Source organism: Propithecus coquereli, unplaced genomic scaffold (genome assembly GCF_000956105.1).
Source record: "Propithecus coquereli isolate 6110/MARCELLA unplaced genomic scaffold, Pcoq_1.0 Scaffold130, whole genome shotgun sequence".
Classification (NCBI taxonomy): domain Eukaryota; kingdom Metazoa; phylum Chordata; class Mammalia; order Primates; family Indriidae; genus Propithecus; species Propithecus coquereli.
Window position 1 is genome coordinate 6,128,460 of NW_012137192.1, and position 25,525 is coordinate 6,153,984.

Below are 25,525 nucleotides of genomic sequence, written 5' to 3' on the forward strand. Positions count from 1 at the left end.
TAGAGCTAAACATTCTTAGAATGGAAGGGGGGGTCAGATAATCAGGGCTCAGGCAGATCTGGGAATCTAGGGAGCAGGAACTAGGGGACAGTCTCTTCGGAGCCCTGCTGTGGGAATGATTCACCCTCAATTATTTTCCATTCTTGGGTCACTTCTCTCGAGACACAGAGCAAGAATCCACTTGGCTTAGCTTAGTGATATTTCCATTCCTTGGCCGGGGACGTAGGCTCTCTGATCAATAGTTTCACCAAATCCACAAGGAACTCCAGAGAGATTTTTTTCCCAGTGGAGGAGCTAGATGTGGTTCCCAAAAGGAAAAGGCGGAGGGACCCTGGGCAGGCAAAATTCACAGCTGCCCACACCTCAGCCCCTGTCACCACACTCACTTCTGAACCACATACAATCTGGCGTCTGCTCCCACCATATAACTGAAACTTCAAGGTCATGGGTGAGCTCCATGTCATTAAGTCTTATGCATAGGGGTGGTTAGCTCACTGCACTGCAAAGCTGGAAAGGCGTTTAAAAGGTATAGATAAGCACATGTTGGGTCTTCCTGATGTAATTCATCTGGCAAAGGCCCTGGGAGTCAGGCTTAGCACTCCAAAGAGATGCTAAGATGTGGATAATTACAATAGTGCAAGGGGTAGGAAACTTCCCTGCTGACCCTTTGGATGCAGCAGGGACTTGGGCAGTGCCTTGTTTATGAGGGTTGATTAGCAGTAATGGATTGCTTATTTTTTCCTTCTGCTGAGTCATTGATAAGGCTCCAAACTGTGATTAGTTGTGACCCCAAATCCTCAGCATATTTCTAAAAGCATTCATCCAAAATTCAATGATATGTAGTGTCTTGTATGTATTAGGATTAGATGTGGATGCAAATAACAGAGACCCACAGTAATAGCGGCTTATACAAGATGTTTATTTCTCCCTCCAGTAAAAATCCACAGGTTTATAGTCAACAGCTGTCCGGTGGCTGTGCCCTGTGAATTCCTCAGGGAGCCAGGCTTCTTCTAGCTTATCCCTCTCCTATTGCTGAGGATTGGTCCTTGTCCTTCGTGTCCAAGATCGCAGTTAGAGCTCCATCAGCACACAGGTGCCTTTCAGACAAAGGATAAAGGAAAAGCTGAAGAAGAAAGGGCTAAAGAAGATTCTAGAAGCTGCCCCGCAACACTTTCACTTACACCCCTTTGGCCAGAGCATGCTACGTGTGGCTACCAAGGATGCTGGGCAATGTGGACTTTCTTCTGTGTGTCCATATGCACACCTCAGCTGTAGGAATTACAAATAAATTGCTATGAAAGAAGGCAGGATGGAAATTGGACAACCAGCAGTCTCCTTTGCATTTTTACTTGTGCCGAATACATAAAGATGTGGGTAGCTTTCCTTTCCTCTCAGCAGAACCTCGTTTTTCCTGAGTTTCTTGTTTTGGCAGGTTGGAGACAGGCACCCCACTTGACTGCTCAACTGTGAAGTTGCAGCTCAGGAGATGAGAACAGGTCTGAAATAAGCACCGTCGGCCAGTCTGTTGGCATTGCCTTTTATTCTGGGAGTATTTTCTGAGATTCAAATTCACATCAGCTGAGTGACAATGTGTTTGGCTCAGGGTAGTGTGTAAGTGAGAAAAATGACAGAGGCTCAGTTCACCGTCAGGAAGATGCTGGTCTTGCTGAGAGCTTGTTCAGGAATGTACTTAGGCCCCTGAGGATGTTGTGAACATTTCTTTACTGTTCCTTTTGCTCACTCAGACTCAGCTTTTAGTCAGTGCTAAGTTCATTCCGTGAGGGAGCCCAGAAGTCCCCCTTCCCCTTGGTCATTCCATTTCTTTCCTTTTCTGCTCTTCCCACCCCTCCCCACCCCACTACCAGGCCCCAGCTCATACCTGTGCTCCACCATGGACAGTAAGTTCCATTCGCCCTGGGCCTTCCCATTCCCCAGAGTGGAGCTCTTGCCAATCATGGCATTTACTAAACTGGATCTCTGCACTTCCAAGGAATAGAACTCAGACAATTAGCGAAAGCTGCAAGGAAAGAAACTTTGCCCAAATCTGTAAATGAGCATTCTGATGGTCGGCACTGTCCAAAGAGGGAATAGGTTGCCTTGAGTGGTGGAGAGTTCCCTGTGCACGGAGGATTGCAAGGAGAGGGGAGGTAACTGTAGGTTGGGGTACAGGGGCATGATGCTTCTGAAGAGCAATTAGGTTCAACAACTTCTACTCCCAGCCTGACCTTCTGTGGTTCTGCTAGTGTTGCGCTGCGCATTCTTGAGGGAATGAGGGGTCAAGAGGGAGGGAGTGGTCTTGAGAGGTAGTTAAGAGTAGTGGCAAAGGGTACTGGTTCTCCAGCCAGACAACCAGGGTCCCAATCCAGGCCCCACATCATCTCTGTGACCCTGGGCAAGTCAATGCCCTTTCTATGTATCAGTTCCTCCATCTGTGTAATGGGAGTTAGAGATTTTCTTACTTGATAGGATACTATGACTATTTCATAGGATATTGTGAATATTAAGTATTATAATGCTTGTAAAACACCTAGAACAGTGTCTAGCACACAGTGAGCACTTAATAATCCTAATCATTATTACATATGTTATTACATACCTAACTTCATATATAACAAAACAATATTAGAATTGTTAGTATTAGCATTATTATTATCGTCATTGATGGAGAAAGAAAAATGAGGTGCAGCTGAGTTTATACGCAACACCCTCTCCAGACAGTAAAACTATTGGAAACCAAGTTGTATTAATCTATAGTCTTCTGGATTCAATTGGCAGACACCCAGGCAGAGGGAGAATTTATTGGCTCCTGTAAGTAAGAAGGGGAGAAGGGTAGCAGAGGATCTGGGAAGCAGGAACCAGAGAATCGGTGGCACGGTGTCCCTGTCCACCCCTCTCTTTGTTTGCAGGAAGGTGGGTTCTCAGCAGAGCCTTGAAGGGCAGGTATTTGAGGGCCGGGCAAGGCAGAGCAGAAGGAAAGAAGGAACTGAGCCACTGGGAAGGGGACAGGAATGTGGAAGGCCTATCTGAGGCGCGGTGCTGAGCCATGCAGCTGGAGGACTGAGCGGGCTATGACCAAAGAGGCCATGCAAGGCCACATGCTCTGGGTGACAGTAGGGACATTTGATATTCTGGGTCTTGGCCCATGCCGCCTCCTCTGCCAGGCCCGTTTTCTTCTCTTTTCCACCTGGCGAATGCATCCTTCAAGGCCCAGCAAATGTATCACCTACTCAGTCAGGTTTTTCTCACCAAGTTATATCAGCTGGAAATTGCTTTCCACTGTGATCACGATGGTAGCTTAAACCCATGACAAGCAGTCTGGAGCTGGATATTCCAGAGGTGGTGTGGTTGCTCCATCATGCCATCTGGGACCCAGGCAGTTTCTCTCTTTCTGAGAACTCAGCCATCTTTAGCATACTCTTGCCCCTGTGGAAACAAAATGACTGATCTGCCTCTGACATCATATCCCTTGTGGTGGGCAGAATAGTGGACCCCCAAAGACGTCCACATCCTAAACTTTGGAGCCTGTGAACATGTTAGGTTATGTGGCAAAAGGGAATTAAGGTTATAGCTGGAATTAAGCTTCCCGAACAGCTGACTTTAAGTTAGGCAGATTATTATCCTGCATTATCTGGGTGGGTTCAGTATAATCACAGGACCCTTAAAAGTGGAAGAGAGAGGCAGAAGTCACAAGGAGAGGGGACTGTGGACGAACGGCCAGAGAGATGCAACGTTGCTGGCTTTGACGATGGAGGAACGGACCATGAGGCAAGGAATGTGGGTGGCTTCAGGGAGCTGGAAAAGGCGAGGAAATGGATTGTCCCCTAGTGCTTCCTGAAGGGAACACAACTTTGCCAGCCCCTTGATTTTAGCCTGGTGACCCCCATGTCAGACTTCTGACCTGAAGAAATGTAAGATAATGAATGTAGATTATTGGAAGCCACTAAGTTTGTGGTAGTTGTTACAGCATCCATTGGACACTGATACATCTCTCAAGCACCAGGGCCTGGTATGAGGCAGGAAGAGGGGAAAGGGCATAGAGCAGGTGCCATTTAAGTCAACCCTCCTTTCCCTTTTAAGGAGCTTTCTGGAAGTCCTTCCCAACTTTTACTCACACTTCACTGGCCAGAGCTGTCCCGTGGCCAGCTTTATCTTTAAAGGAAGCTGGGTTATGTACTTTTTCACCCAGGCACATTGCCATCTCTAACAAATTAAGGATTCTGTTAGTATGGAAGAGGGAGAGAATACGTATTGGGCAGACAATTTAGAGTACCTGCCACGAACTCCCAGGAGCACTGACTAGTCTACAACAGTCATCATTCTTTCCTTTATTATCACTCGTTTTGGATTTTATTGTAATTTATGTGTTCACATGGCTGTCCTCATTACTTGGCCAAGAACTCCTAGGAGCAGACACTGTGTTTGATTTATTTCTGCATCCCCGGTGCTCAGCACAGTGCCTGGTACAGAGAATAAGTGTGAATAAAGTTCGATGGATGAATGTATAAATGAATTCTGAAATAAGAGAATGATCGATGCACTTCGTAGAGCCAGAGGTCCCTTGTATTTAACTGTGAGGATGGTCTGTTGGGATCAGGCAGATTTTGTAAGACCATTTGGCCATGGGTGCAACCTCACCACCAGTAAATTAAACCCACACAGCTGCAGTGTGTCATCTTTCCTTACGGCTTATTGCAGTTTGCTTTTTGCTCAAAAGGAACTGAGCAAGCCGGGTCAGAGGCTGTTGTGTGCACCTGTCACAGCCTAGAGAGCCTCGATTAACCTTGTGTATAAATTACACTTCCTGCCCATTCTTTATTTTTAGCACAGCAATATCTGTTGGGCTCCTCCAGAGAAGGCTGCATTAGATTTCAGTCATGAAACTACAAAACAGTGGTATTTCTAGCCCGGCTGGGATGACTGTTGTTAACCCCATGACACTGTTTCTCCGGAAGCTCCTGAGTTCCAGGACTCAGGTTTACCTGAGAAAGACAGCAGCCTGGGCTGCCCAGCACCCTCAGAACCTGGCTTAAGGCCACATGTGCATTTGTAGAAAAATCTGCTACTTGGACCTGACTTGCTTAGACTTACATAAACTCTCCATTTCCTTCCTTCATTCCCTTTGGGGTGAAACTCAGTTGTTATCGCAAAGGTTTAGTTTCGTTGCTTTTCTCTCTCTCTCTCTCTCTCTCTCTCTGTCTCTCTCTCCCTCTCTCCTCTCTCTCTCTGTTCCTTCTCAGTTACGCAGTATCATGACCCAAATCTTTAGCACCTGAACTATATAGCTGAGAGCCCTGAAACCCATAGGGCCTGGGCAGGCTATGGAGGCAGGCCAGCCGGTGGGCATCAGGTCACAGAGAATTCTTAACCACTTTGGGCTGCTTCACCGAAGAATTGAGTTCCTCAGAGGCAGCCATTTTTTTTTTTTTTTTTAGTCAGCCATTTTTAACTGGATCTTGTTTATTGTAGAATCTTCTGTAGTGCCTAGCTCTGAGTCCAGCCAAACAAGCTCAATAAATGTTGGCTTTGAATTTAAATAGGTGTTCCCGTGTGTCTCTTTTAACCCTTGACACATGAAAAGCTGAGGCCCTGGCCTCTCTCTTATATGATGGCCTGTGAGATGCTGCCTTCTCAGCACTAGGCTTCAGGAGGTATTTAGAAAAGGCAATTTATTGTTTTTATTCTGGTTAGAGAAGTAATAAATTAATTTTTTAATTGGGAAAATATTGAAAATTGTAAAAACAAAATTAAAATCACCTATAGTTCCATTACCCAGAGACAACTGCCAGTGATATTCTTCTGTTTTCTCAGTCTTGGTCCTTACGAAGGAGTACCCTACTTCCTTCCAGATTTCTCTGAGGATTAGTAGAATGGAAGAGAGGGTAGGTTATGTTTTTCTAATCTTTTACCTTCAAGTAAAAGGTACTATTGGGATATATAAACATATATTATATAATTAGAAAATATAATTATTGGGTTATACATATATAATTAGGGTATATATACATATATTATAAAATGCACACACATATATATATTTGACCTGTATTAGTTAATTATCACTACAATAAAGGTATATAACATACTCCCTCAAACTCAGTGGCTTAAACCAAAAGTCATTTGTTCTTGCTCACACTTTTGTGAGTAGTCTGGGCATTTGCTGATGTAGGCTGGGCTCCGCTGAGTGGTTGTAATTTCAGGCACGGCTCCGACAGGGCATGCGTGTGTGTTCTTTCTGAGGCCCAGGCTGAAGGACCACAGGTGCCCAGAGAAGCTCTTCTCTTGGCTCTGGCAAAGGTACAAAAGGATGAGCTCAACTGGGCATGCACTTTCTAAGCCTCTGTTTGTGTCTTATCTGCTGATGTCTCATTGACCAAAGCAGGTCACATGGTCAAGATCCACATCACTGGGTCAGGGAAGTCTATACCCTTCCCATGGTGGTAAAGGAAGAAGGGAGAGAATGTTTTTGAGAATAATAAAATCTACCGCAGATCCTAAATATCTGCTGAAGTACTCTGTCCTTTGAAATTTAAATAAAATCTGCTCGAAACCCACCAAAATAATTTACAAAGATGTGTGTAGAAGATTTTGGTGGGTATTTGGACAGCAAATAAGTTTTATATCTCTATTTTCATATGTCTACATTGCTTGGCCCCTCTCCTGTAGATTCTGTTTGCATCTTAGCCCACACACAGCCTCTCAAGTCAAAGCATGCTGAAGAATTTACCCTGGTCTCCAAAATTCTGAAGGTCTTATCATGGCTGAGCCACACTTTTGTGCAACTTGGTTCAGCTTTTTTTAATTTATTCGGCATAGGTGTATTGAGCATTTGCGCCCTCCTGCTGAGGAATTTGCAATCTAGTAGAGGAAATTAATAATTTACGTTACTATTCGGGGCCAGATAATTCTTTGTTGTGGGGCTGTCCTGTGCATTGCAGGATGTTCAGCAGCAACCCTGGCCTCTACCCACTAGATGCCAGTAATACTAGTCTCACCCGCCTTTGAGTTATGGACAACCAAAATATCTCTAGACTTTGTCAAATATCCCTTGCAGGGGAGGAGGGAGGCTAAATCATCTAGGCTGAGAACCACTGCTCTAACATATAGCAGACTTGGGACGATGTCTGATAGACCAAAATCACATGCTAAGAAATGTTCAGAAGAGGGTGATGTTATTTCCTGACTGTGAAATCTGTGAAAGCCTCATGGCATGGGGCATCCAAGCTGAGAACTCAAAAATGGTTAAGGGTTTGAGATAAGTTTCCTGGAAGAGGGAAAAACACAGGGTACCTATGGTCAAATAAGAGTAGCTCTCTGTGGACTAAAGCATAAAGTGAAATAGACTTGTTGGTAAGAGTGAAGGTCAGTTACTATAGGGCTTTAGAAGGTGTAAGACTTCCACTTTTACCCTGAGCGAAATGGTAAATATATGTGAAGCTGTGTTCATTTGGAGGCGGTACCTTTGGATATAGGGCTTGTCCTCATAGCTCAGAGTAATTGCAGCAACGTCTCACCCCTGCAGAGGTCATTTTCCTGACACCCAGGAAGGGAGGAGAAAAGGCCTCCTAGGGGCACAGTGCATCCCTAAATAAATCCATGCCTATGTCTTGGTGTTCCTTTCTTCTCAGACGACCTCACTCTGAACTCCTAAGACTCTAACAGACTTGGTTAACCAGTTCCCAAAAGCAGATTAAAAGATGGAAAGGGAGCGGGGCGAGAGAGGGGATTAGTATATAGGCAGGAACAGATTCAGCAGCAAAGCTTCCAGCATGATGGAGGGGAAAGAGACCAAGAGCAAAAATGAATGAATGAGCGATTGAATGAATAAACAAATTCAGACCAAATAATTCAAGAGGCATGGCAGTGGAGTCTTTTACCAGGGAAACACCTATTTCTCCAAGACATTGCTGCATGACAGTGCTGCCCTAGTATGCCAACATTATGCAAGATTTAACAAGGTGGGGAATGTGGGAAATGCTGTAGAACCCACGCAGTGAGCGTTTGGCACAATGGATAGGGGCAGAGTCCAGAGTTAGACCTCCTGGCATGAATCCCTGCTTCAAGGCTCAGCAACAGTAAACTAGTTACCTAACCTTGATGACGGCATCTGTAAAATGGGATTCCCTACTCACAGGGTCATTGGAAGGTTTGAATAAAATAATCCATGTGACTTCTTAGCTCAGTTCCTGGCACAGACAGAATAAGTGCTCAATAAAAGCTAACGGCTATTACTATCAACTCACTGAAGGAGACTTCCCCCAAATCGTAGCTATAGCTGCTGTTCTGGACTATTCCCAGAGTCTCCTGGCAGTGCTGAAATTTCCCTTTCAGAAAATACATAGGATGGCTGTGAAAACTGAGGAACATTTCAGAAGGATAGGGGCAGTTGCATCTGTCTCCTTAGTTTCCCCTCTTTTAGGCAGTAGAAGCCAGGTCACTGAGGGAGGGGACAGCAGGCTCCCAAGGGCACTGGCCACCTGCCTTTTCTTGGTGACCTATTTCCTTTGAGCAACAATGGCACTTTACCTTTTGGCCAACCTGAGGGAAGAGCCGTTATTCTGGGAGAATATGGAGCTATTTTCCCTCAGATACTATGTCACGTGCTATGTAAGAATAATCTACCTCCAAACAGGAGGTGGGTGCACATGAATAGGGTTGGAGGGGAGATGTCACCGCATACTGCAAAGTGGTGGCTGTGAACCCGTGGCGGTAGCTCTGCCCAGTGCAGAGCTGGAAACGCAGGAGTCTCTGTGATGTAAAGGCTTGGCCTGGCTCCTCGGCGTCATGTAAAACGGAGGCTGCCAGGAAGGCACAAATCGCCCAGCAGGAAGGAGCTGCTCTCTTGCCCGGGGATAGCAGGACAATAAAGTAACTTGTCCTCTGTTTGTGTGTTTTCCAGGCTGGAGCAGGAAATACAAATGCTAGAAAGCGAAGAGTCCCAGATATCTGCCAAAGAGCAAATCATCCTAGAGAAACTAAAGGAGACAGAAAAATCCTTCAAGGACTTTCAGAAGGTGAAGAACACAAATGTGATTTCTCTAAATTATGTCCGTGGGGAAGTAAGCCCTAGCAGAACGGTGCGAGCTGGAGAGCAGGCCAGCAGGTATTGATGAGGAGAAGGCTGAGCCAGGGACTCTGTGAGATAAGGGGCAGGTGCGTGAGGACCAGGTGTTGTCCTCAAGCTGAGCGTGGCCTGTCTTCAGGTGTGGGACCACCTGGCCTGCCGGGACACCTAGAGAAGCGTTATTAGATTGCCCCCACCTGCCTGCTGCCCAAAAAGTCTTCTCCTACTGGACCCAGAAGTCTAAAACCAATTTCTATTAAGCAGATTAAACACGTTCTCTGTGGCTTTAATTATACTTTGCCGTCTGAGTCTTTCCTTTGTATAAAAAGGCCAGACGCGATACCATATGAAATGGTTATGAATTCCAAATACCGAGAGTGTAATTACAAGAAATGTTACTGTGTATAAAAGCAGATGGTGTCGCGTAGCGAAGAGTAGAGGGTCCATAGAGCAGGTAGGTTCTGGACATCTCAGAACCTCCCCCCCCGTTTTGTGACGCCTGTTCCCTCACTACCTGTCAGTGACAGAAAAGCAACCTAATGAAACCGATTTAAGATGAGATTTTCTGATATCACTTCTTGAACACAACTGAGGATATTTGCTAGGTAATTAAAATAAAACTCTATTGGGAGAACGGTAAACCCTTCCTTTAGATTTTGGGATTCCCCAAAAACAAGTTTTCCAAAAGGAAAGAGAGCGTTGGGTTTGCCCGGCACAGTCAGATTCTGGGCCCGGCCTGGGGGAAAGGCTGGTTAAGTGACTGCAGATGATCTCCCCACACGTGCAGTAACGCTCTGCCCTGCTTTTGTTTCCACAGGGCTTCTCCAATACGGATGGAGGTAAGTGCTCTCTGCCCTGACTGTAGAGCAGTGTTTTTATCCTGGTCAGCTTAGGGGGTTTCACTAACACGGGCTCCCCAGGAGACGTGATGTGTTGATTTGTAAAGGCATCAGAATACGAAGTAGTGCTGTTTGCAGGGCACTGAGGCGGTCCACATTGCAAGTCTTCTCTGCTTCTATTTTCCAAGACCTGTTTCTTGACTCGTTTGCAAAATTAGCCTGGCTCTTCTCCTTCCCATTAGGTCCCAAAGGTTCACTGTTTGAGCCCCTCTTAAAAGGTGCTCAGCAAAGAAGAATTCCAACACAGGGCCAGGTCCCTTGCAGGAATGAACCCTTTTGTCTTGGTGGTTAGGTCCCTAGGTCGCGACCCATGTCAGAAGGTCAGCATTTGGTGTTTAGGAAATCTTTCTAAGGCCTCTGTTTTTTTCTTTTCTTTCTTTTTTGAATCAGAAAACTACAGTTTCTCCAGCCTTCCAGGGAAACAGGGCTGGACAGAACTTCCCTTCTTGTCTGGGGTAGTTGGCTGAGAGCACATGAAACGGGGAGCAGGGCCCTCGCTTCCTGTCCCATCCTGGCAGGAGCAGGTCTTTCTCCTTCTCTCTTTCTCTACCTTGCCCTTGTCCTCTCTTCTCCTTGCCTGGATTGTGGGGGGTGAACTTGGAAGGTGCACTTCTCACCCTTGATCTTGCTCCCTGACCTCGGCTGCAAACCCATGAAGCCTGCTTGCACTGGTTCCTCAGCTGTACTTGCTGTACAATGCAGGAACTTGTGGGAAGGGCTGGCTGCCCTCTGCTTGCCTGGTTCTTACAAGATCAGCCTCTAGACTAGGAAGATGATTAGGAGCCAGAATGAGTTGACATCAGAGTGTTTTCTCAGTGTCATTTGAAAAAATATGGGGAGGGGAGTTTAAAAATGCAGAGATGTGTGATGTGCTTTTCTGGATTAGCCAAAGACATTTTCACTAAGGATAGTTCTGACTTTGGCAGAAAAGATATTGTGATTTTTTTTCTTTTCCCAGCAAGAGAAAGGCAGGAGATCTGGATTTGGGCTCCCTGGGTGATCTTTGGGAAGGTACTAAATTAAACTGCATGTTCTGAGTGCATGTAGGCAGGGACAAGTCAGGGCCAAGCCAGCAGTGACTCCATGAGGAGAGGACCAAAACAGTACTAGGAACTTTCTGGGAGTGACCAAATCAGGGCACTTGTTCTGTGCTTTGGAGGTTGGGCAAGGACTGAGGAGGTGGCCTTGGGGAATTGAGGGTGCAGCATGGAGAGGATAGCAGGTCTCCCTGGTGCTCAGGAAGACCTGAGACATTTCACATGACCAGCAATAGTGCAGTAAATGTCAGGCAGGGATGGGGTTTGGGATATCGACACCCAAAAACCTGATGCGTGCACGTTGCCCTTTTATGCTCTCGCTTCTTTTTTCTGTTCCCTTCTCAAATCAGGAACTTCTCTAGATTTCTCTCTGATAATTAGGGAAGAAAAGGAGTCTGCATGTTATGTCCCTGAGAAGGCTGCATGGGTAGTGGGGATGTATATAGTCTGTGACTTCTTTACAAGCAAAAATGAAGCCATGTCATAAATTCTCACCACCATGTCTTTCATTTTCACCCTGAACCTCTCCTCTGTAAGTGACCACTCTGACCTTCTCTGGCAGTGAAGAAATAGAGATAGACCACTCTGACTTTGGCAGGAAGAGGGCAGTTTACTGATTGAGGCCATCGAAAGAAATGTTTCCCATCGAAGGTTTGGAGGCCCTGCTTATTACTCCTGTGCTGGTCTATCAGACACTTCCTGGCTGCCTGACCTTAGGGTTTAGGACTTAGTGATATATTGAGGGGGCTCTTCTCCTCCTCGTGTCCATCCTCCACTCCCTTATCTCTTAATAGAAGCCATGTAGCCCCAGTCCTCCAAGAGCTGCAGCCTTCAAGCTTATAACCAGTGAACACTGGGCAAAGGTAACTCCATCACCCACTCCCACCTGTCAGGGAGCTGTCTCCTGGAGGAGGCTGAGACATAAGCCCTAGGAATTAGATGCTCTTTCAGATGCAGAATCCCCTATCTGTGAGTGGCTTTTATTTCCACTGCTAAAACTTTTAGTATGCAAAGATGCCCTAGAAACTCTACATATCACATAAAATGTACTGGATGCACATGTGACCAGTCTGTGAAATCTCACTTGGCCTTAATGGGTTGAGCCTCCATCTTGTTTTGAATGCAGAAAGTCAGATTTACTGAGATCCCCTTTCACACATTTCTGGAAGTCTTCAGTGAAACTCAGACATACTGCAAGTCTACTCTGGTCTTCTCTCCCAAACTGTCCCTCTAGTCCCAGATTGCTGCTTCATTCATTTCATGGGCCACTGTCACCAATCTGCCCACACCCCCTCAGGACCAGCTGACCTCCAGCTGCTGCTCTTTCTGGTCCTGCCTGGTGCTGGTTTTGGAAACAGACACAACTCCCCACAGCAGAAGCAGAGAAAAGTCTGTGACCTAAGTTCAGGAATAATGGAAGCACAGTTCAACGTAGAGAATAATGTGCGACTTCAGACATGTGGCTATACTGAGAGCCACTGGCTCAAATCCAGACCTGTCTCTGGGCGGCGGTGGGGGGGGTGGGCAGAGATCCCTGCAGGCTTCATGGCCATTCTCCCAGCCCACTATCATCTCAAAGGCTCAACTTCCTTCCTTGCGGTGAGAGGGCCTTCAACCTCGTCTGCCCTTCCCAGGATCCAAGCTTCAGCACACATGAGGCCCCACAGAGAGAAGGCAACTTTGTTTACTCTGATACTGCATAGCCTCACTCCAGCCTAAGGCTTGCCTGCCTAATCCTCATTTCCTGTCCCTTCTCCCCAGATGGTTGATATGGAAAAATCCATTCTCTTAGAGAAACTCCACCTTTGCCCTGAGAACATAATGATCTGGTATCGATACATTCTGGATTGTGCAGATTCGCACATGAGTCAGCAGAGGGACTAGCTGGTGTAGAATTGAACTAATCCTAGTCCAGTGTCTGTTCAGATTCCTCCCCAGCAAAAAATTAAAAAGAAACCTGCCACAACTGAGGCAGTGCCGATGGGGATACAGAGGAGGAGACGGGTATAAGAAACGCTGGAGGGGGCAGAGGTTCCAGGACTGATCAGATACCAGGAGCGGGAGGAGTTGACGGCACCGCCGAGGATCCCGGGTAAATTTTGGTGCCAGTGAGCCAAGATAGAGTACTGAGGAATCAGTGGGTGAGCAAGGTCCATCTTAGACTTGTTGAGTTTGGGGTGACTGCGGGATATTCAGTGGAGGTGTATCCAAACAAGTGGTTAGATGTGATCATTGATGAGTGATGGACATTCTGGGATTCTGCAACATGGTCTTGACACATGGGAGAAATCATATCCCATGGAGCCCAGCTTTCTAGTCTCTTCCTGCTTTCACTTTCCCTCTTCTCTCTGGGGGATACCCAGATTCTTCTTGCCTCACCCCAGTGGTTTCCCCCTCGCCTCTGATACCTTGGCATGCCTGCTAATGCTCACACCCTCCAAGGTGTCATCTCCCTAAGTAGGCTTGTCAAGCAAAGCAGAAGGACATGTTTGCACAGCAACATGTCCTGCAGCTGAGCTAATGGCAAGTTCACTAGGTGTTGTCATTTGGAATCTCAGCTTGAAACACCAGCCTGAAGTCGTGAAATCATGGGATAAATTCTAGAGTTGTTTGTTTATTTGTTTTAATGCATATAAAATTGGTCTTCTGGATGAATCAGGCACATAAAGTTATGTTCCCAGTTCAGGGAATGAACCTCCTAAGAATTGGGCGCATAAAACTCTATTTCCAGTTTGGGGAACGAATCTATTTTTCAGGACTGTTTAACGCACACTTCTAGTTTGACATCCCGTACTAGGCAGTCCCACCAAATTGATAATGGCTCTCATGGGGCCCATCTCTGACTCTTCCCCTCACCTCCCCCCAGCCAGGACTCATTGTCCTCCTGGAATCTAGAGCTTTCCGATGACTTTCTAATACACAGAGCAGTTCTGGGGCTTGAGCTCTCTGGCTGGGATCCCTCCTACCTCAGCTACTCTGCTGAATACCAGTCACCGGGCAAATGCTTGTCTTTGTTCACTCTGATCCTCCTGTTCAGTGGCCGCCTCAGCGGTCCATTATGTAGGGCAGACAAGCTGCTGTCTCGGCAGTCAACCCATTGGGCCTCCCAACACTGTGCCTAATTGTATTCCCTGTTCTCTGCTACCAGATGCAGTAAATTACATTTCCTCCCAGCTACCCGACCTGCCAATCCTCTGTTCACCAACAGCAGAACCATCACCTGGGCAGGACGGGACCAGCAGAGCGGCTGGTAAGTCCTGGGGAGCTTTTTGGTGTTGACACCAGGACTGTCCAAGGGGCTGGCATTTCTCTGAGCTTTGTTAATGAGATGAGTGCCCTGCTGTCCTTACAGAGAGGACCTCTCCTTCAGCCCTGCCTCAGATGCAACCTTGACAGCAGCTACACAAGGCAGGCTCTGGCCTCTGGTGGGTAACTGAGGACCCAATGGGAGGGAGTTTTGAGGAAATCATAGGGCGTTTCACCTTCAACTTTGAGGGAGTCTTTCTTTTGCATTCGTGGACTTTATATCTGCCTTTATTCTCAGAGTTAATGTATACTCTGCCTCTAGGGATTTTTATTTTCCTCATTGATTTATTTTCCTCATTTGAGTTACACAAATCAAAAGAGCTATGATGGAAGCTGGGTGGGAAATATTTTCAAAACATATGAGTATATTTCTGGAAGCCTTTGGGAATTGAGCTGTTTATATATTATAAATATATATTCCCAAGTCTTCTCATTTCTAGAGTTATTTCTTAGTTACTTTGGTGTATTTGGAGGAAAAAGTGGCAATTTAAAGAACATATGTTTCTTGCTAATGTTTCTCACAATTAGGGATTTTATAAAATAATACATTTCTGAGTGTGGAGTATATAGAGAGCCGTGCTTGGTCTGCTTAATGCAGATGTGCCTCAGAAATCAGGAGGATGTGAACAATAACTCTCTGCACCAACCCTTTTCCTCTACGCAGAAATGTGCCAAGGGCTGGGGGTTAAATGAAAGCATGAATTGCCCAAAGTTGCATAGTTAGTGACAATATAGGTGAATTCAAATATGAGTATCAGATTTTGCTTTCATCTTTTACGTAAGTTTATGTTTATAGTAAATTACATGATGACACATTTTATACAATAAAACAATCCTGGATGTTTAAGCCAGAGAAAATATTTTATATAGGCCAATCTGAGTATTTTATGAAGCAAATAATCCCTCCTTATTTTAACGTAGAAGTAAAATAAAAAGGCAAGTGAGTATTGACATAGTTGTCTTGTCCACTGGCTAGTTTCTATATCTACTGGCCATCTCTGAAAACGTCTTAGCATATTACTTTTATGTACAGACTCACAGAGTTCTAGGGCTGGACGGGACCATTGGTGGTGCCTGGTCAGACCCAGGCCAGTTCCGCGTACTCCTGGACAGTGACAGGATGGATGAACTGGAACCTGCAGCCTGTGGTTATGCTTCAAAAAAATCACTGGCGTCACCTAAACTTTGGACTCTTTCAAGTGCTCTGAGGTGCACTTCGGAGATCACCTTGGGTAACAAGTTTTTAAAAGTCACATACTCTCCTGCTTGTTATCAGAGACTTGGGTGTTGATGGTTCCTGGTAGCTGTGGGCAGACAGCTTCCCAGCTCCTCTCCACAAGTTCCTGCACCACCAAGAACATGGAATATGAGCCAGTGAATGGATCAGCTCATGGAGAGGGTAGGGGCAGTGTATGAGCACTAATTTTAAGAAATAGAAAAAGAAGTTGAGCGGCATGGTAGTCAAACAGTGTCAATTTCAAGAGTAATACATTAATGTGACTACAATGCTGTGTAAGTAGGAATACACATACTACAACCACCTAGCATCCTTCACATTTGAAGATACTGCAAAAACATGATGATCCAAAGAGCAAATGCATTTTAAGTATATTGTGATCAGAATATTTTTCAAATGAAGTTTACATGTACTTTGTTTATTAGTTAAGAATTAATTTGCATAAATGCCATTACTATGGGACTACTTATAAGCAGAGGTGTGGAAGGAAACACATTTGACGTGGTCAACTTCTTTGTCCAGGCTGTTTTTGGAATGGGGTGTTCAGATTTGTTATCAATTATTGTTAACAGTGACTACACAGAGCATGTGTAACATACCAACCAACGGCACTTGTCACTAGAATTCTCCTAGATACAATTTGTCTTGCTTTTGGAATATCTTTTTGGAAATTTGCATAACCTCAGAGCCATTTTTACAAATGTCACCTGTCATTATTGAGTATTATGATAAATATTTTGGATTTTTTTTTTAATTTGGGTTTAGGACTCTGTCTAAATAGAAATTTAATTAGAATCATTGCTTTTCAGAGTTAGGGGGCATCTATTCCAATCCCTTATCCAAACACTGACTTCCTGCCACAGCAGCCCTGCGAAGAGGTCCTCGAATCACGGTCACACCAGCGTGATCAGAACTTAATCTCCCTCCAAACAGCCCACTCTGTCACTAGGTGGTTCTGACTATTGGGAAATTCTTCCTCTGATGGAGCTGTTATTTCTTTGCCTTCATCTTCTACCTGTTGGTCTTTATCCTGCCCCCTGGAGCTACTCGGGACAAATCTAAGTTCTGTTTTCCTCTCAAGCATTAGAAAATGACTGTCATTTCCCAACTTTCCCAGATCCTCACTCTGAATCCCCTATTTGCCCCCAGCCCTGGTCTCTTCTGCTGATCCTGAGATGATGAGATGCTTTGAGACACCCTGTGACATCCCTGTCCCTCCCCTCTGAACACTCCTCACCTTGTCTCTAGTCTTCTTGAAATGAAGTGCTCAGAGCTTCCCTGTACACTCTGGGGTAGGCTGTTCACCCCCAAAATAGAGCACGATGCCACAGACCACGTGGCTGTGGGCATCGTGGCCTTTCAGCTTCTAAAGTAAAGCCTCAGAGTCATTTCACATGTGCCACTGCCCGGCCTCATTCCCTTTATCCGGTAGAGTCGGCATTTCAGAGTTGTTCCAGTTGAAATGTGCGGTCTGTCCCTCCTGATTATGCACTTCCTGCGTCACCTGCTCACACAGAGAAGGACCTATGCAATTCTTTTATTTCTTAATCTCAAGAAACAAAAATAAGAATGAGCCTTCCTGCCCTTTGTATTTTGCTACGACTGTGAAATATCTTCCTGTTAGATTTCACATGAATGTTGGGGGTTTCACGGAGTCACCAGAGGAACCACGGCAGGAAGGTGGGAGGCAAATGATGTCATGGGATTTGACCGTCAGGGCTCTGGTGTTGCCTCCCATTCAGACCCAGCAGCTCTCCTGTCCTTGTGTTTACATATTGTACTTCTGCGTCAGAGTTCATTTGAATCCAGAGTTTAACAGTTTTGAAAGTAGAAAATTCTCTTCTCTATTGTTGGGGTCTTTATAGCTCATGACTGTGGTACTTCATTGTCTCGCTTTTCCTCTCAGGTCAGTGCCACCTCAAATCTGGAAAACAGTCTTGCATTATTTTTCCTCATTTCACTAATAAAAACGTTACATGTTAGAACCAAAGTCAGAGGCCTGTAGCACACCATTAGGGACCTCTCCGCCCCCGGTAACCCTAAATCGGCAGTTAAGGGGCACGAGCATTCAACCACTAACAAGTTCCAGCAATTGTCCTAACACTAGGGCACATGTTTCTGTCTTGCCCACAGGAGTATAAGGGACTTGGTGACAATCCAGATACACTGGATGCTTTCAAATGCAATTTGCCTAATCTTTCTAGAGACCTTGAATGAAAAGGAACGTGAGATTAATCTATCTAGTTTCTGCCTGAAAACCCAGTCTGGCTCTTGGTGGTCTCTGCTCTTTGAAAATTAACCTTAGAATTTAGCTAGCCACGATGCCCACCTCCTTCTATGTAGTTTAGAATCCCTTTCTTCTCGTTTTTGAAAATCAGAACTTCAAGCGTCTGCCTCCAGCAGCTTTTTTTGGCGTACAACATTCTTGAGACAAATTCAGCCATAAGGGAACTGAGACCCTGGGCCCAAAACACCAAGAGTATTTATTTCTCTGAGCGCTTTACCATTTCCCAATCTTCTCCACTCATCTGGGCTTCACTTTCTTCTCGGTAATGTTCTTTCTGGCACCTTTCAGACTGAAAACTAGCTTTCTGGACCAAAAAGATAGAAGCAAAATCAGATATGAGAAATAGGCTTTTGCTTTTGTTATCTGTCAACATCACACCCTTGCTGACTTATTTTTATTAATACTAAGGTGTCTTGGGTAAAGAAATTTTTGATCTCTGTTTTTGGGGGTTTTTACAAATAATTTTTATTGATACATAATTGTCCATATTTATAGAGTACATGTGATATTTTGATACATGAATATAATGTGTAATGATCAAAACAGGGTAATCAGATACCCCTTACCTCAAACATGCATCATTTCTTTATGTTGGGAACATTCCAAATCTTCTAGCTATTTTGAAATACATGCTGAATTATTGTTAACTATAGTCACCCTCTTGTTCTGTGGAACACTAGAACTTATTTGTTCTATTTAACTGTAGTTTGGAAGTTAGCGATTGCTCTCTGGAATGAGAGGGAGAATCAACTCTGAATTAATTCCCTCATTTTTGTTGTTGACATCATAATAGTCAATTTTACATTTTCAACCTCAAGAGAAGGTGTATGCATAATCATTTGCTTGAAGGGACAAGACTGCACGTGTGTCTGTTCATTCAGTGAGTCACGCATGTGCTAGCATGTGCCACGTGCGATGCCCCAGCTACTGGATGTTCATTATGCTGGAATGACCCTAGCTGAACTTCCCGTGATGGGTGACAGTCGTGATCTGACTGGCCACTGCCCTCCTACTGTGTTTCACACATCAGTGACTCGGGAACCATGCAGGCTGTTCACAGCAGCAGAAAATGCCAAAGCCACATGCCTTTCATTGCACAGATGAGAAAAGTGAGGCCCAGTGATCTCGACAGGCATTCAGATCCACTGTCTTTCTCCCTCCCCCTGTACCTCCCATCTCACCGAGTAATGACAGGTGGGTGTGCAGTCCTTACACTTGACATGTGGCCCCTCATCCTTGTCCCTCCCCAGGCAATCACAGTGAGTCCAAGAAAGCGAGCTGGGAGAGCCTGAGTCATGAGATTTAACAATTATTGAACTTTCCATCCTCCCAGAATGCAGTCTTGTTTTGTAGGTTCTTGGACTGATTCCAAAATGGAATCGTGTCAACTGCCCACCCCCTTACTTATATCAGATGCTCATGTCCCCTCTCCTCTAGGCTCCTGACAGCCCTTACAGTTGCGTTCTCTCTGCCAGTGGTGAAGGCAGCAGGCAGCAAGCAAGACAGTGTATAGAGCCAGGGGAATAAGTTGAAACCGCAACCAAGCCTTCTCTGCTCCTCAAAGCCATCTCCTTGGGCCCTGCAGAGCCCCGGGCCATGGAAGCTTCTCTCCCTGAACCCCTCACCTTGGTTTTTAGGTAGGCATCTTCCCTACATGCCTCACACTCCCCTCCACACTTGGGTGTCGTCAGATCCTAGAGACAGGAAATGTCAACCCCCACTGAAGTGTCTCTGTTCCTTCGAGGGGTTTTCCTGCTGATGAAAGAACTGTGGAAGTTGGGGGTGGGAGGAAGAACCAAGGAAACCAAACACAGAGGCCTCAAATCCCAGCATCCATGCAGTCATTCATTTGTATCCCTTTGAAGAAACTAGCCATGTCGGCTCCTTATTAATAAGATGCACATGTTATTCAGGAGCAGCAAAAATGCTTTATATAATCTAATCTTATTGCCATCAGTATAGAATGTTTGGAAATCAATAATTAAATACGTAATTTAACAGAAACCTGCTTCCAGATATCAGCTAGCCCATCCGTGACACTTCCACTGAACTGTCTATCTCTGTCTTCCTTCCCTGGGTCCATCAGAGAGCTTTTCTTCAAATATTGCTCTTTATGTCCACAGCACTCTTTCAAGATCTTTCAGGGCACCCCGGAAAGCCCCCTCCCCTCAACAGCACTTCCTGCTCATTATTTTTTTCATAAGGTGAACAAAAGCACCAAGCCCTCCTGACCTCATCACTGCACAGGTGGCAGTGAACCTCTGGCGTGCGAAGCTGGAGAGAAGACAAGGCGATTTAGAGAGTCATGTTTGTGGTTAGAGATGAAGGCGTCCTAGGAGTGAGAGGCCTTGCTGTAAACTGCTTGGAAGCAGGGGAAGGAGAGGAGTTACAATGGTGTGCATCAAAAACAAAATGTTGAATTTAAAATGTAAGTCTTAATTCCCCATTGGTTCATATCCACCCTAGTTCACAGTTTGGAGTATTATTGGCTGAGAAACGAAGGAAAATAGTTCTTGTAAGTTACTCATAAAGAACACATGAAGGCAAACCTCCTGCGTGGTTTTCTGAATGCCTAAACAACATTCTCATATGTGTGTCACTAAAGACTAAATATTGCCTTTGGTTTAAACCAGAGCTTCTCACAGTGTTCACCTGTGTGCCCCTTACTAGAGAAGAGAGTGGGTGCAGAAAGTAATGTGGGATCACACCCTTAAGGAACCTGCTAGAAATTTGTGGTTCCTTTGAAGCCTTATGTTTCATCTGTGAAAAAATACATATGAATGTTACATTTTATGGCATAATATATCAAAGTTTATTTCATTATAAACGTGTTAAAAATGCTTAAAATGTTCTGTGCTCATATTCTAGAAATATTGAAAGAATCGTGTATAACATGCAAATGTAAACATAAATGTATAACCGTAATGAAACCATGTCACATGTGGTTCAGTCTCATAGCCATGTCATGTTTAAAGAAATACAGCTTAAAATCACAGACCACTGTTAAAAAAATATCCTATACGTTATTTATCTCTCCTGAAGGATATTAAAAGGGACCCAAATCATATCTCCACTCAGCAAGCAGTGCTTCTCATTTTCCCTTTTCTTTCATCCACGTATTATTCTCTCCAAAGTATCGTTTACCACCATGAAATGCTCCCTCTCTATCCATATCTCACAGTTTTTACTCTCTCTCACACTAAACTCCTTCTTTCTCATTTCTTTATGGTGGGGATCTACTTAACCTTTCTAGCAAAGAACTTATCATCATCCCTCCTTTCTTGGTCCAGTCTTGGTTCTAGGAACAGGCAAAGACAAAATGAGGCTGGGGTTAGGATGGTGGAGAATGGAAAACTGGACCAACAGTGATGGCATTCTCATTGGTGGGAAGAGGGAGCTAGACATCTCTAAACGTTCCCATGTTAATAATGTGTATCTTACCACATATAGATATAAAAATAGAAATATTTTATTTTCTACTCTGTATTGATTGCAGGTCAATGTGTCATTTTGTTCACATATTATCGGATCTTTGGGGGATAATTAGATATTGTACCTACAAACTGACAATCATTATTACTTTCCTTATTTATAAGTATGTCCCATGAGTGTGTTAATAGTAATAGGATATAATATTTTAACCCAAAACTGTGCTTTTTAATATAAGTGTAACATTTCAAGAACAGTCTTTTGGAATACATGCCTATTCTTCTTAAAACTTTAAATGCCTATTCTGTTTTTCTGATGGCACATTTTGTGAGTAATCAGGAAATAACTGAGATAAATATTTCGTTTGCTATCACAGTCATTGTGTGTGAGCCCCTGTACCTCTATGACAAATATTGGTTGGCCTCCCATTGTCTCATTTGAGGAAACTCAAGATCTTTATGCTGAACAAGTGACACTTTCCAAATGGATATGATGAAAATAAAACATTGGATTTTGCTTCATAGTCCTTTTAGTTGAGTGTTAACCATGAACAGACTGTATTTTATTACACAAACAGGTGGAACAATATCATTACTGTTTGTTCAAACCAGTTCAAACATTAATTACTGTATGTACTTTTTCACTGGTGTCATATTATACAAATTATTTGTGACTAAATTAAGACAACCGAATCAGACTTTTCATTATTAGCATTTGTTTCACAGATATTTACATCAGGTACCTACTATGCAAAAGGCCCTAAGGTAGGTGCTGGCAGGGAGGGGGAGTCATAGATAGATGTTGGCCAAAAAACTAACCCTCAAGGAGCCTGAAAATCTATGAAGCTGATAATACATTCCCACAAATAATTATACTACTGAGTAGAAATTGTAAAGTGTCTTTAGAGAAGTTTAGCAAAAGTGTTCAGAGGATCTTAAGAAGACAGGGATGACTTAGAGGTGGGAGGATCAGAGAAAGCTTATGGAAGAAGGGGCACTTGGCCTTGGCATTGACGAATGAGTCATACTTGGACGTGTAGAAACTCAAAAGAAGGACATTTCAGGAAAAAGGAATCTTAACAAAAGCAGGAAATATTTAGGTTTGGGAGAATGTTATACTTGGTTGTGCTAAAGGGAAAAGTAGCAATAAGAACACATGGTTGAAAAGGTAGTTTGGTTCGTCTTAACACAGATTAGGGAGGTGGTATTTATTCAGGAAGAGTTAGGGACTCAAGGAAATGATATGCAGACACGTGGGCCAAGTCTCTAGGAGTCTGCAGGTGGAGAAGGGATGAAAGGCATCTAGGCAGAAGGATAGCAGTTGTGGGAGGAAGTTGAGTGTCCTGGGAACAGTGCGAAGTTTGTTATGACCACAGTGCATGGAGAACAAGAGGGGCCTTGAGACAAAGCTAGAAAGGAAAGTTGTGGACAGATTCTGAAGGGAACTACATGCCAAACTAGGAAGTTTGGTGTTTGTCCTGTATAGACGCAGAGAACCAACAAAGGGTTTACGAATAAGGTAACTCTTTGGGCAGGATGGAGCACAGGCGGGGCAGGGGTCAGCAAACTTCCTAGAAATGGCCAGATTGTAAATATTTTAGATTTTGTGGACCACAGATGGTCTCTGTTGTTCTTTGTTTTTTCTCAAAACCGTTATTAGCTCCTCTGGCCATACAGAAACAGGCATCAATGTGCAGTCCTCTGGACTAGAGTGAGGAGAGAGGAGTGTCAGGTGAACTTGGAAACAAGGCTGTTGTGCAGAAAGTAGAAGAGGGCCTGCGTTAGGCCGTGGGGACAGAGATGGTGGTGAGGAGATGGGTGGGGTATATCCGAGGTAGAGTTAGTTACTCTCAGTGATTGTGTGGCTGTGAGAAATTAGGGAAAAAGGACCAATCAGGTGTGATTCTGAGGCTTCCGGCTTGAGAGATTAGGTAGGGTGCTGGTGTTATTCAACACCAAGACTGTGGAAGAGTTTTGAGAGAAGAAGATGGAGACCATTTGGAAGGTGCTGAGTTCGATTTGTTCATGGATCATCTGGGTGGATGTGGAGCCCATCAGCTCTATAGGCCTGGTGCCCACAGAGGCAGAAATCCCATCCAGAATGTGTGCTTCACAGGAGCCTGTGGGGTGACAGACTTGAAAGTATGAAGTGTCACAAGAGTCTGTAGGCCAGGAAAGAGCTGGTCCTGAAGGACACCAGACTGGTAGCAGGATTTGGGATGAATTGGAAGGGATGGGACTGGGGCAGGAAGACCAGGTAGGAAGCTCTTCCAGCGATCTAGGAAAGAGGAAATGAGTGTCTCACATTGAGTAGTGGCAGTGGAACAGAAAGAAGGCGACAGATGGGAAAGGATGGGGCAGAATGACAAAGATGTGGCACATTGTGCATGGAAGAAGAAAGAGGCCTTCTGTGATCACCATTCTCAAATCCTAGTGTCCTAGGACAATGCTACTTCTGTCTTGTTCTTTTCCTAGTTCTTGTTTTAGAAACCTAGTTCAGTGACTGAAGTACTCACAGAGCACATGATAGAAATGATCTCACACCTTTTCAACTTTTGCAAATATCCCATTTTATAGTACAATGGAGGATAGCCATGTCCCACCTGCGAAAAACCTTTGCATATTCTTCATTAACAGTAAAAGGAAATGTAGAAAAAACAGGACTCTTGATGAAAGAGTTTTAAAAAATGTAAGCTTTTCGAATTGGGACACGTTTTAACCAAGGGCTTCAAAATCGTCTCTTAGCCTAGGAAACCATCAATCAAGGTTAATTTGCATGTTGCCAGCCTCCCTGAAATTCTTTACACAAGATCTAAAGTCTCTTGTGGTCTTATTTTAGCAGATATTCCTTAAAAGTATGAGTACCATGTGTATCTGTCTTGCCAGTGCATTAGGCTGTTGTATTAAAATACAGATATAACCACCTCTGTTCACAGTGTGCACCTCACTCTAACACTCAAGATGCTTGGCGGTTAGAATAGAAAGGGCACAAACCTTTTTTTTTTGTCTGTTTGGCAATTAACCATTCACTGGCTTTTTTTGTTGTAACATGCACTTCCTTTCTCTTGTTTTCATTCAAGCTGTGTACGCCATGGAAATTAATGTGGAGAAAGACAAACAAACAGGAGAGACCAAGATTCTCTCTACATCTACCACTGGCCCAGAGGGGGTCCATCAGAAAGGAGTCAAAGTCTATGATGATGGTACCAAAGTAGTGTATGAGGTGCACTCTGGAGGCACCATAGTAGAAAATGGAGTGCACAAATTAAGCGCAAAGGATGTAGAAGAGCTTATTCAGAAGGCTGGACAATCATGTTTAGGAGGAGGGCACGTGTCAGAAAGGACTGTGATTGCAGATGGGAGCTTCAGTCATCCCAAGGAACACATGCTCTGCAAGGAAGCCAAGTTAGAAATGGTACATAAGTCTAGGAAAGATCGTTCTTCTGGGAACCCAGGGCAGCAGACCCAAGCCCCCAGCGCTGCAGGGCCAGAGGCAAACTTGGACCAGCCAGTCACCATGATTTTTATGGGCTACCAAAATATCGAGGATGAAGAGGAGACTAAAAAGGTGCTAGGTTACGATGAAACCATCAAGGCTGAATTGGTCCTCATTGATGAAGACGATGAGAAGTCCTTGAGGGAGAAGACAGTGACGGACGTCTCCACTATTGACGGGAACGCGGCTGAGCTCGTGTCCGGGAGGCTGATCTCAGACACCACAGAGCCCTCATCCCCAGAAGGGAAGGAAGAGAGCCTGGCCACAGAGCCAGCCCCAGGTACCCAAAAGAAAAAGCGCTGTCAGTGCTGTGTTGTCATGTGACCACTTCTTTCTTCCCTTTTCTCCTGGGCAGCCTCTGTACTCTCCACCACTTACGTAGACCTCACTGTACCACTAACTGCAATACTGTGAACTGGAAGCAAACACCTGCCTTGCCTTGCAGTTGGATTGCTTTGATCTCTCTCATTTTTTTTTCCTTTTCCTCACCTGAGAGACAACGTGCATGTGTGTGCTTCATTCTTTCCAAGAACTTGCTTTTCCTCTAAACCTTTCCTTGTGTCTTCAAGAGTGAATCGATTCCTTACTGCTCAATTGGAATGGACTCTTCATATCTGCCAGTGATATCGTAGCCTTAATTCACTTGACTGCAGTTGAACCTATTGGCACCGGGGGTTTCATTTTGTAGTGTGTCCTGTGATGTAGTCGCACACCACCACGTCCCTGATTTCTCACTTGCCTCCCTTGCGGTGGATTTTTGTTTTTATATCTTGT

General features: G+C 44.6%; 1 protein-coding gene across 1 annotated transcript in view; it reads left to right on the forward strand.

Moving 5' to 3' along the window:
- PALM2 (paralemmin 2) overlaps positions 1-25,075 on the forward strand; it is a 134,389-nt gene extending 109,314 nt beyond the window's left edge. Inside the window, exons 4-7 of the mRNA XM_012638553.1 lie at positions 8,897-9,011; positions 9,879-9,900; positions 14,146-14,247; positions 24,336-25,075. Of these exons, the coding sequence (XP_012494007.1) occupies positions 8,897-9,011; positions 9,879-9,900; positions 14,146-14,247; positions 24,336-25,075 (979 nt within the window). The remainder of the gene's footprint in view (positions 1-8,896; positions 9,012-9,878; positions 9,901-14,145; positions 14,248-24,335) is intronic.
- The last annotated feature ends 450 nt before the right edge of the window (positions 25,076-25,525 follow it).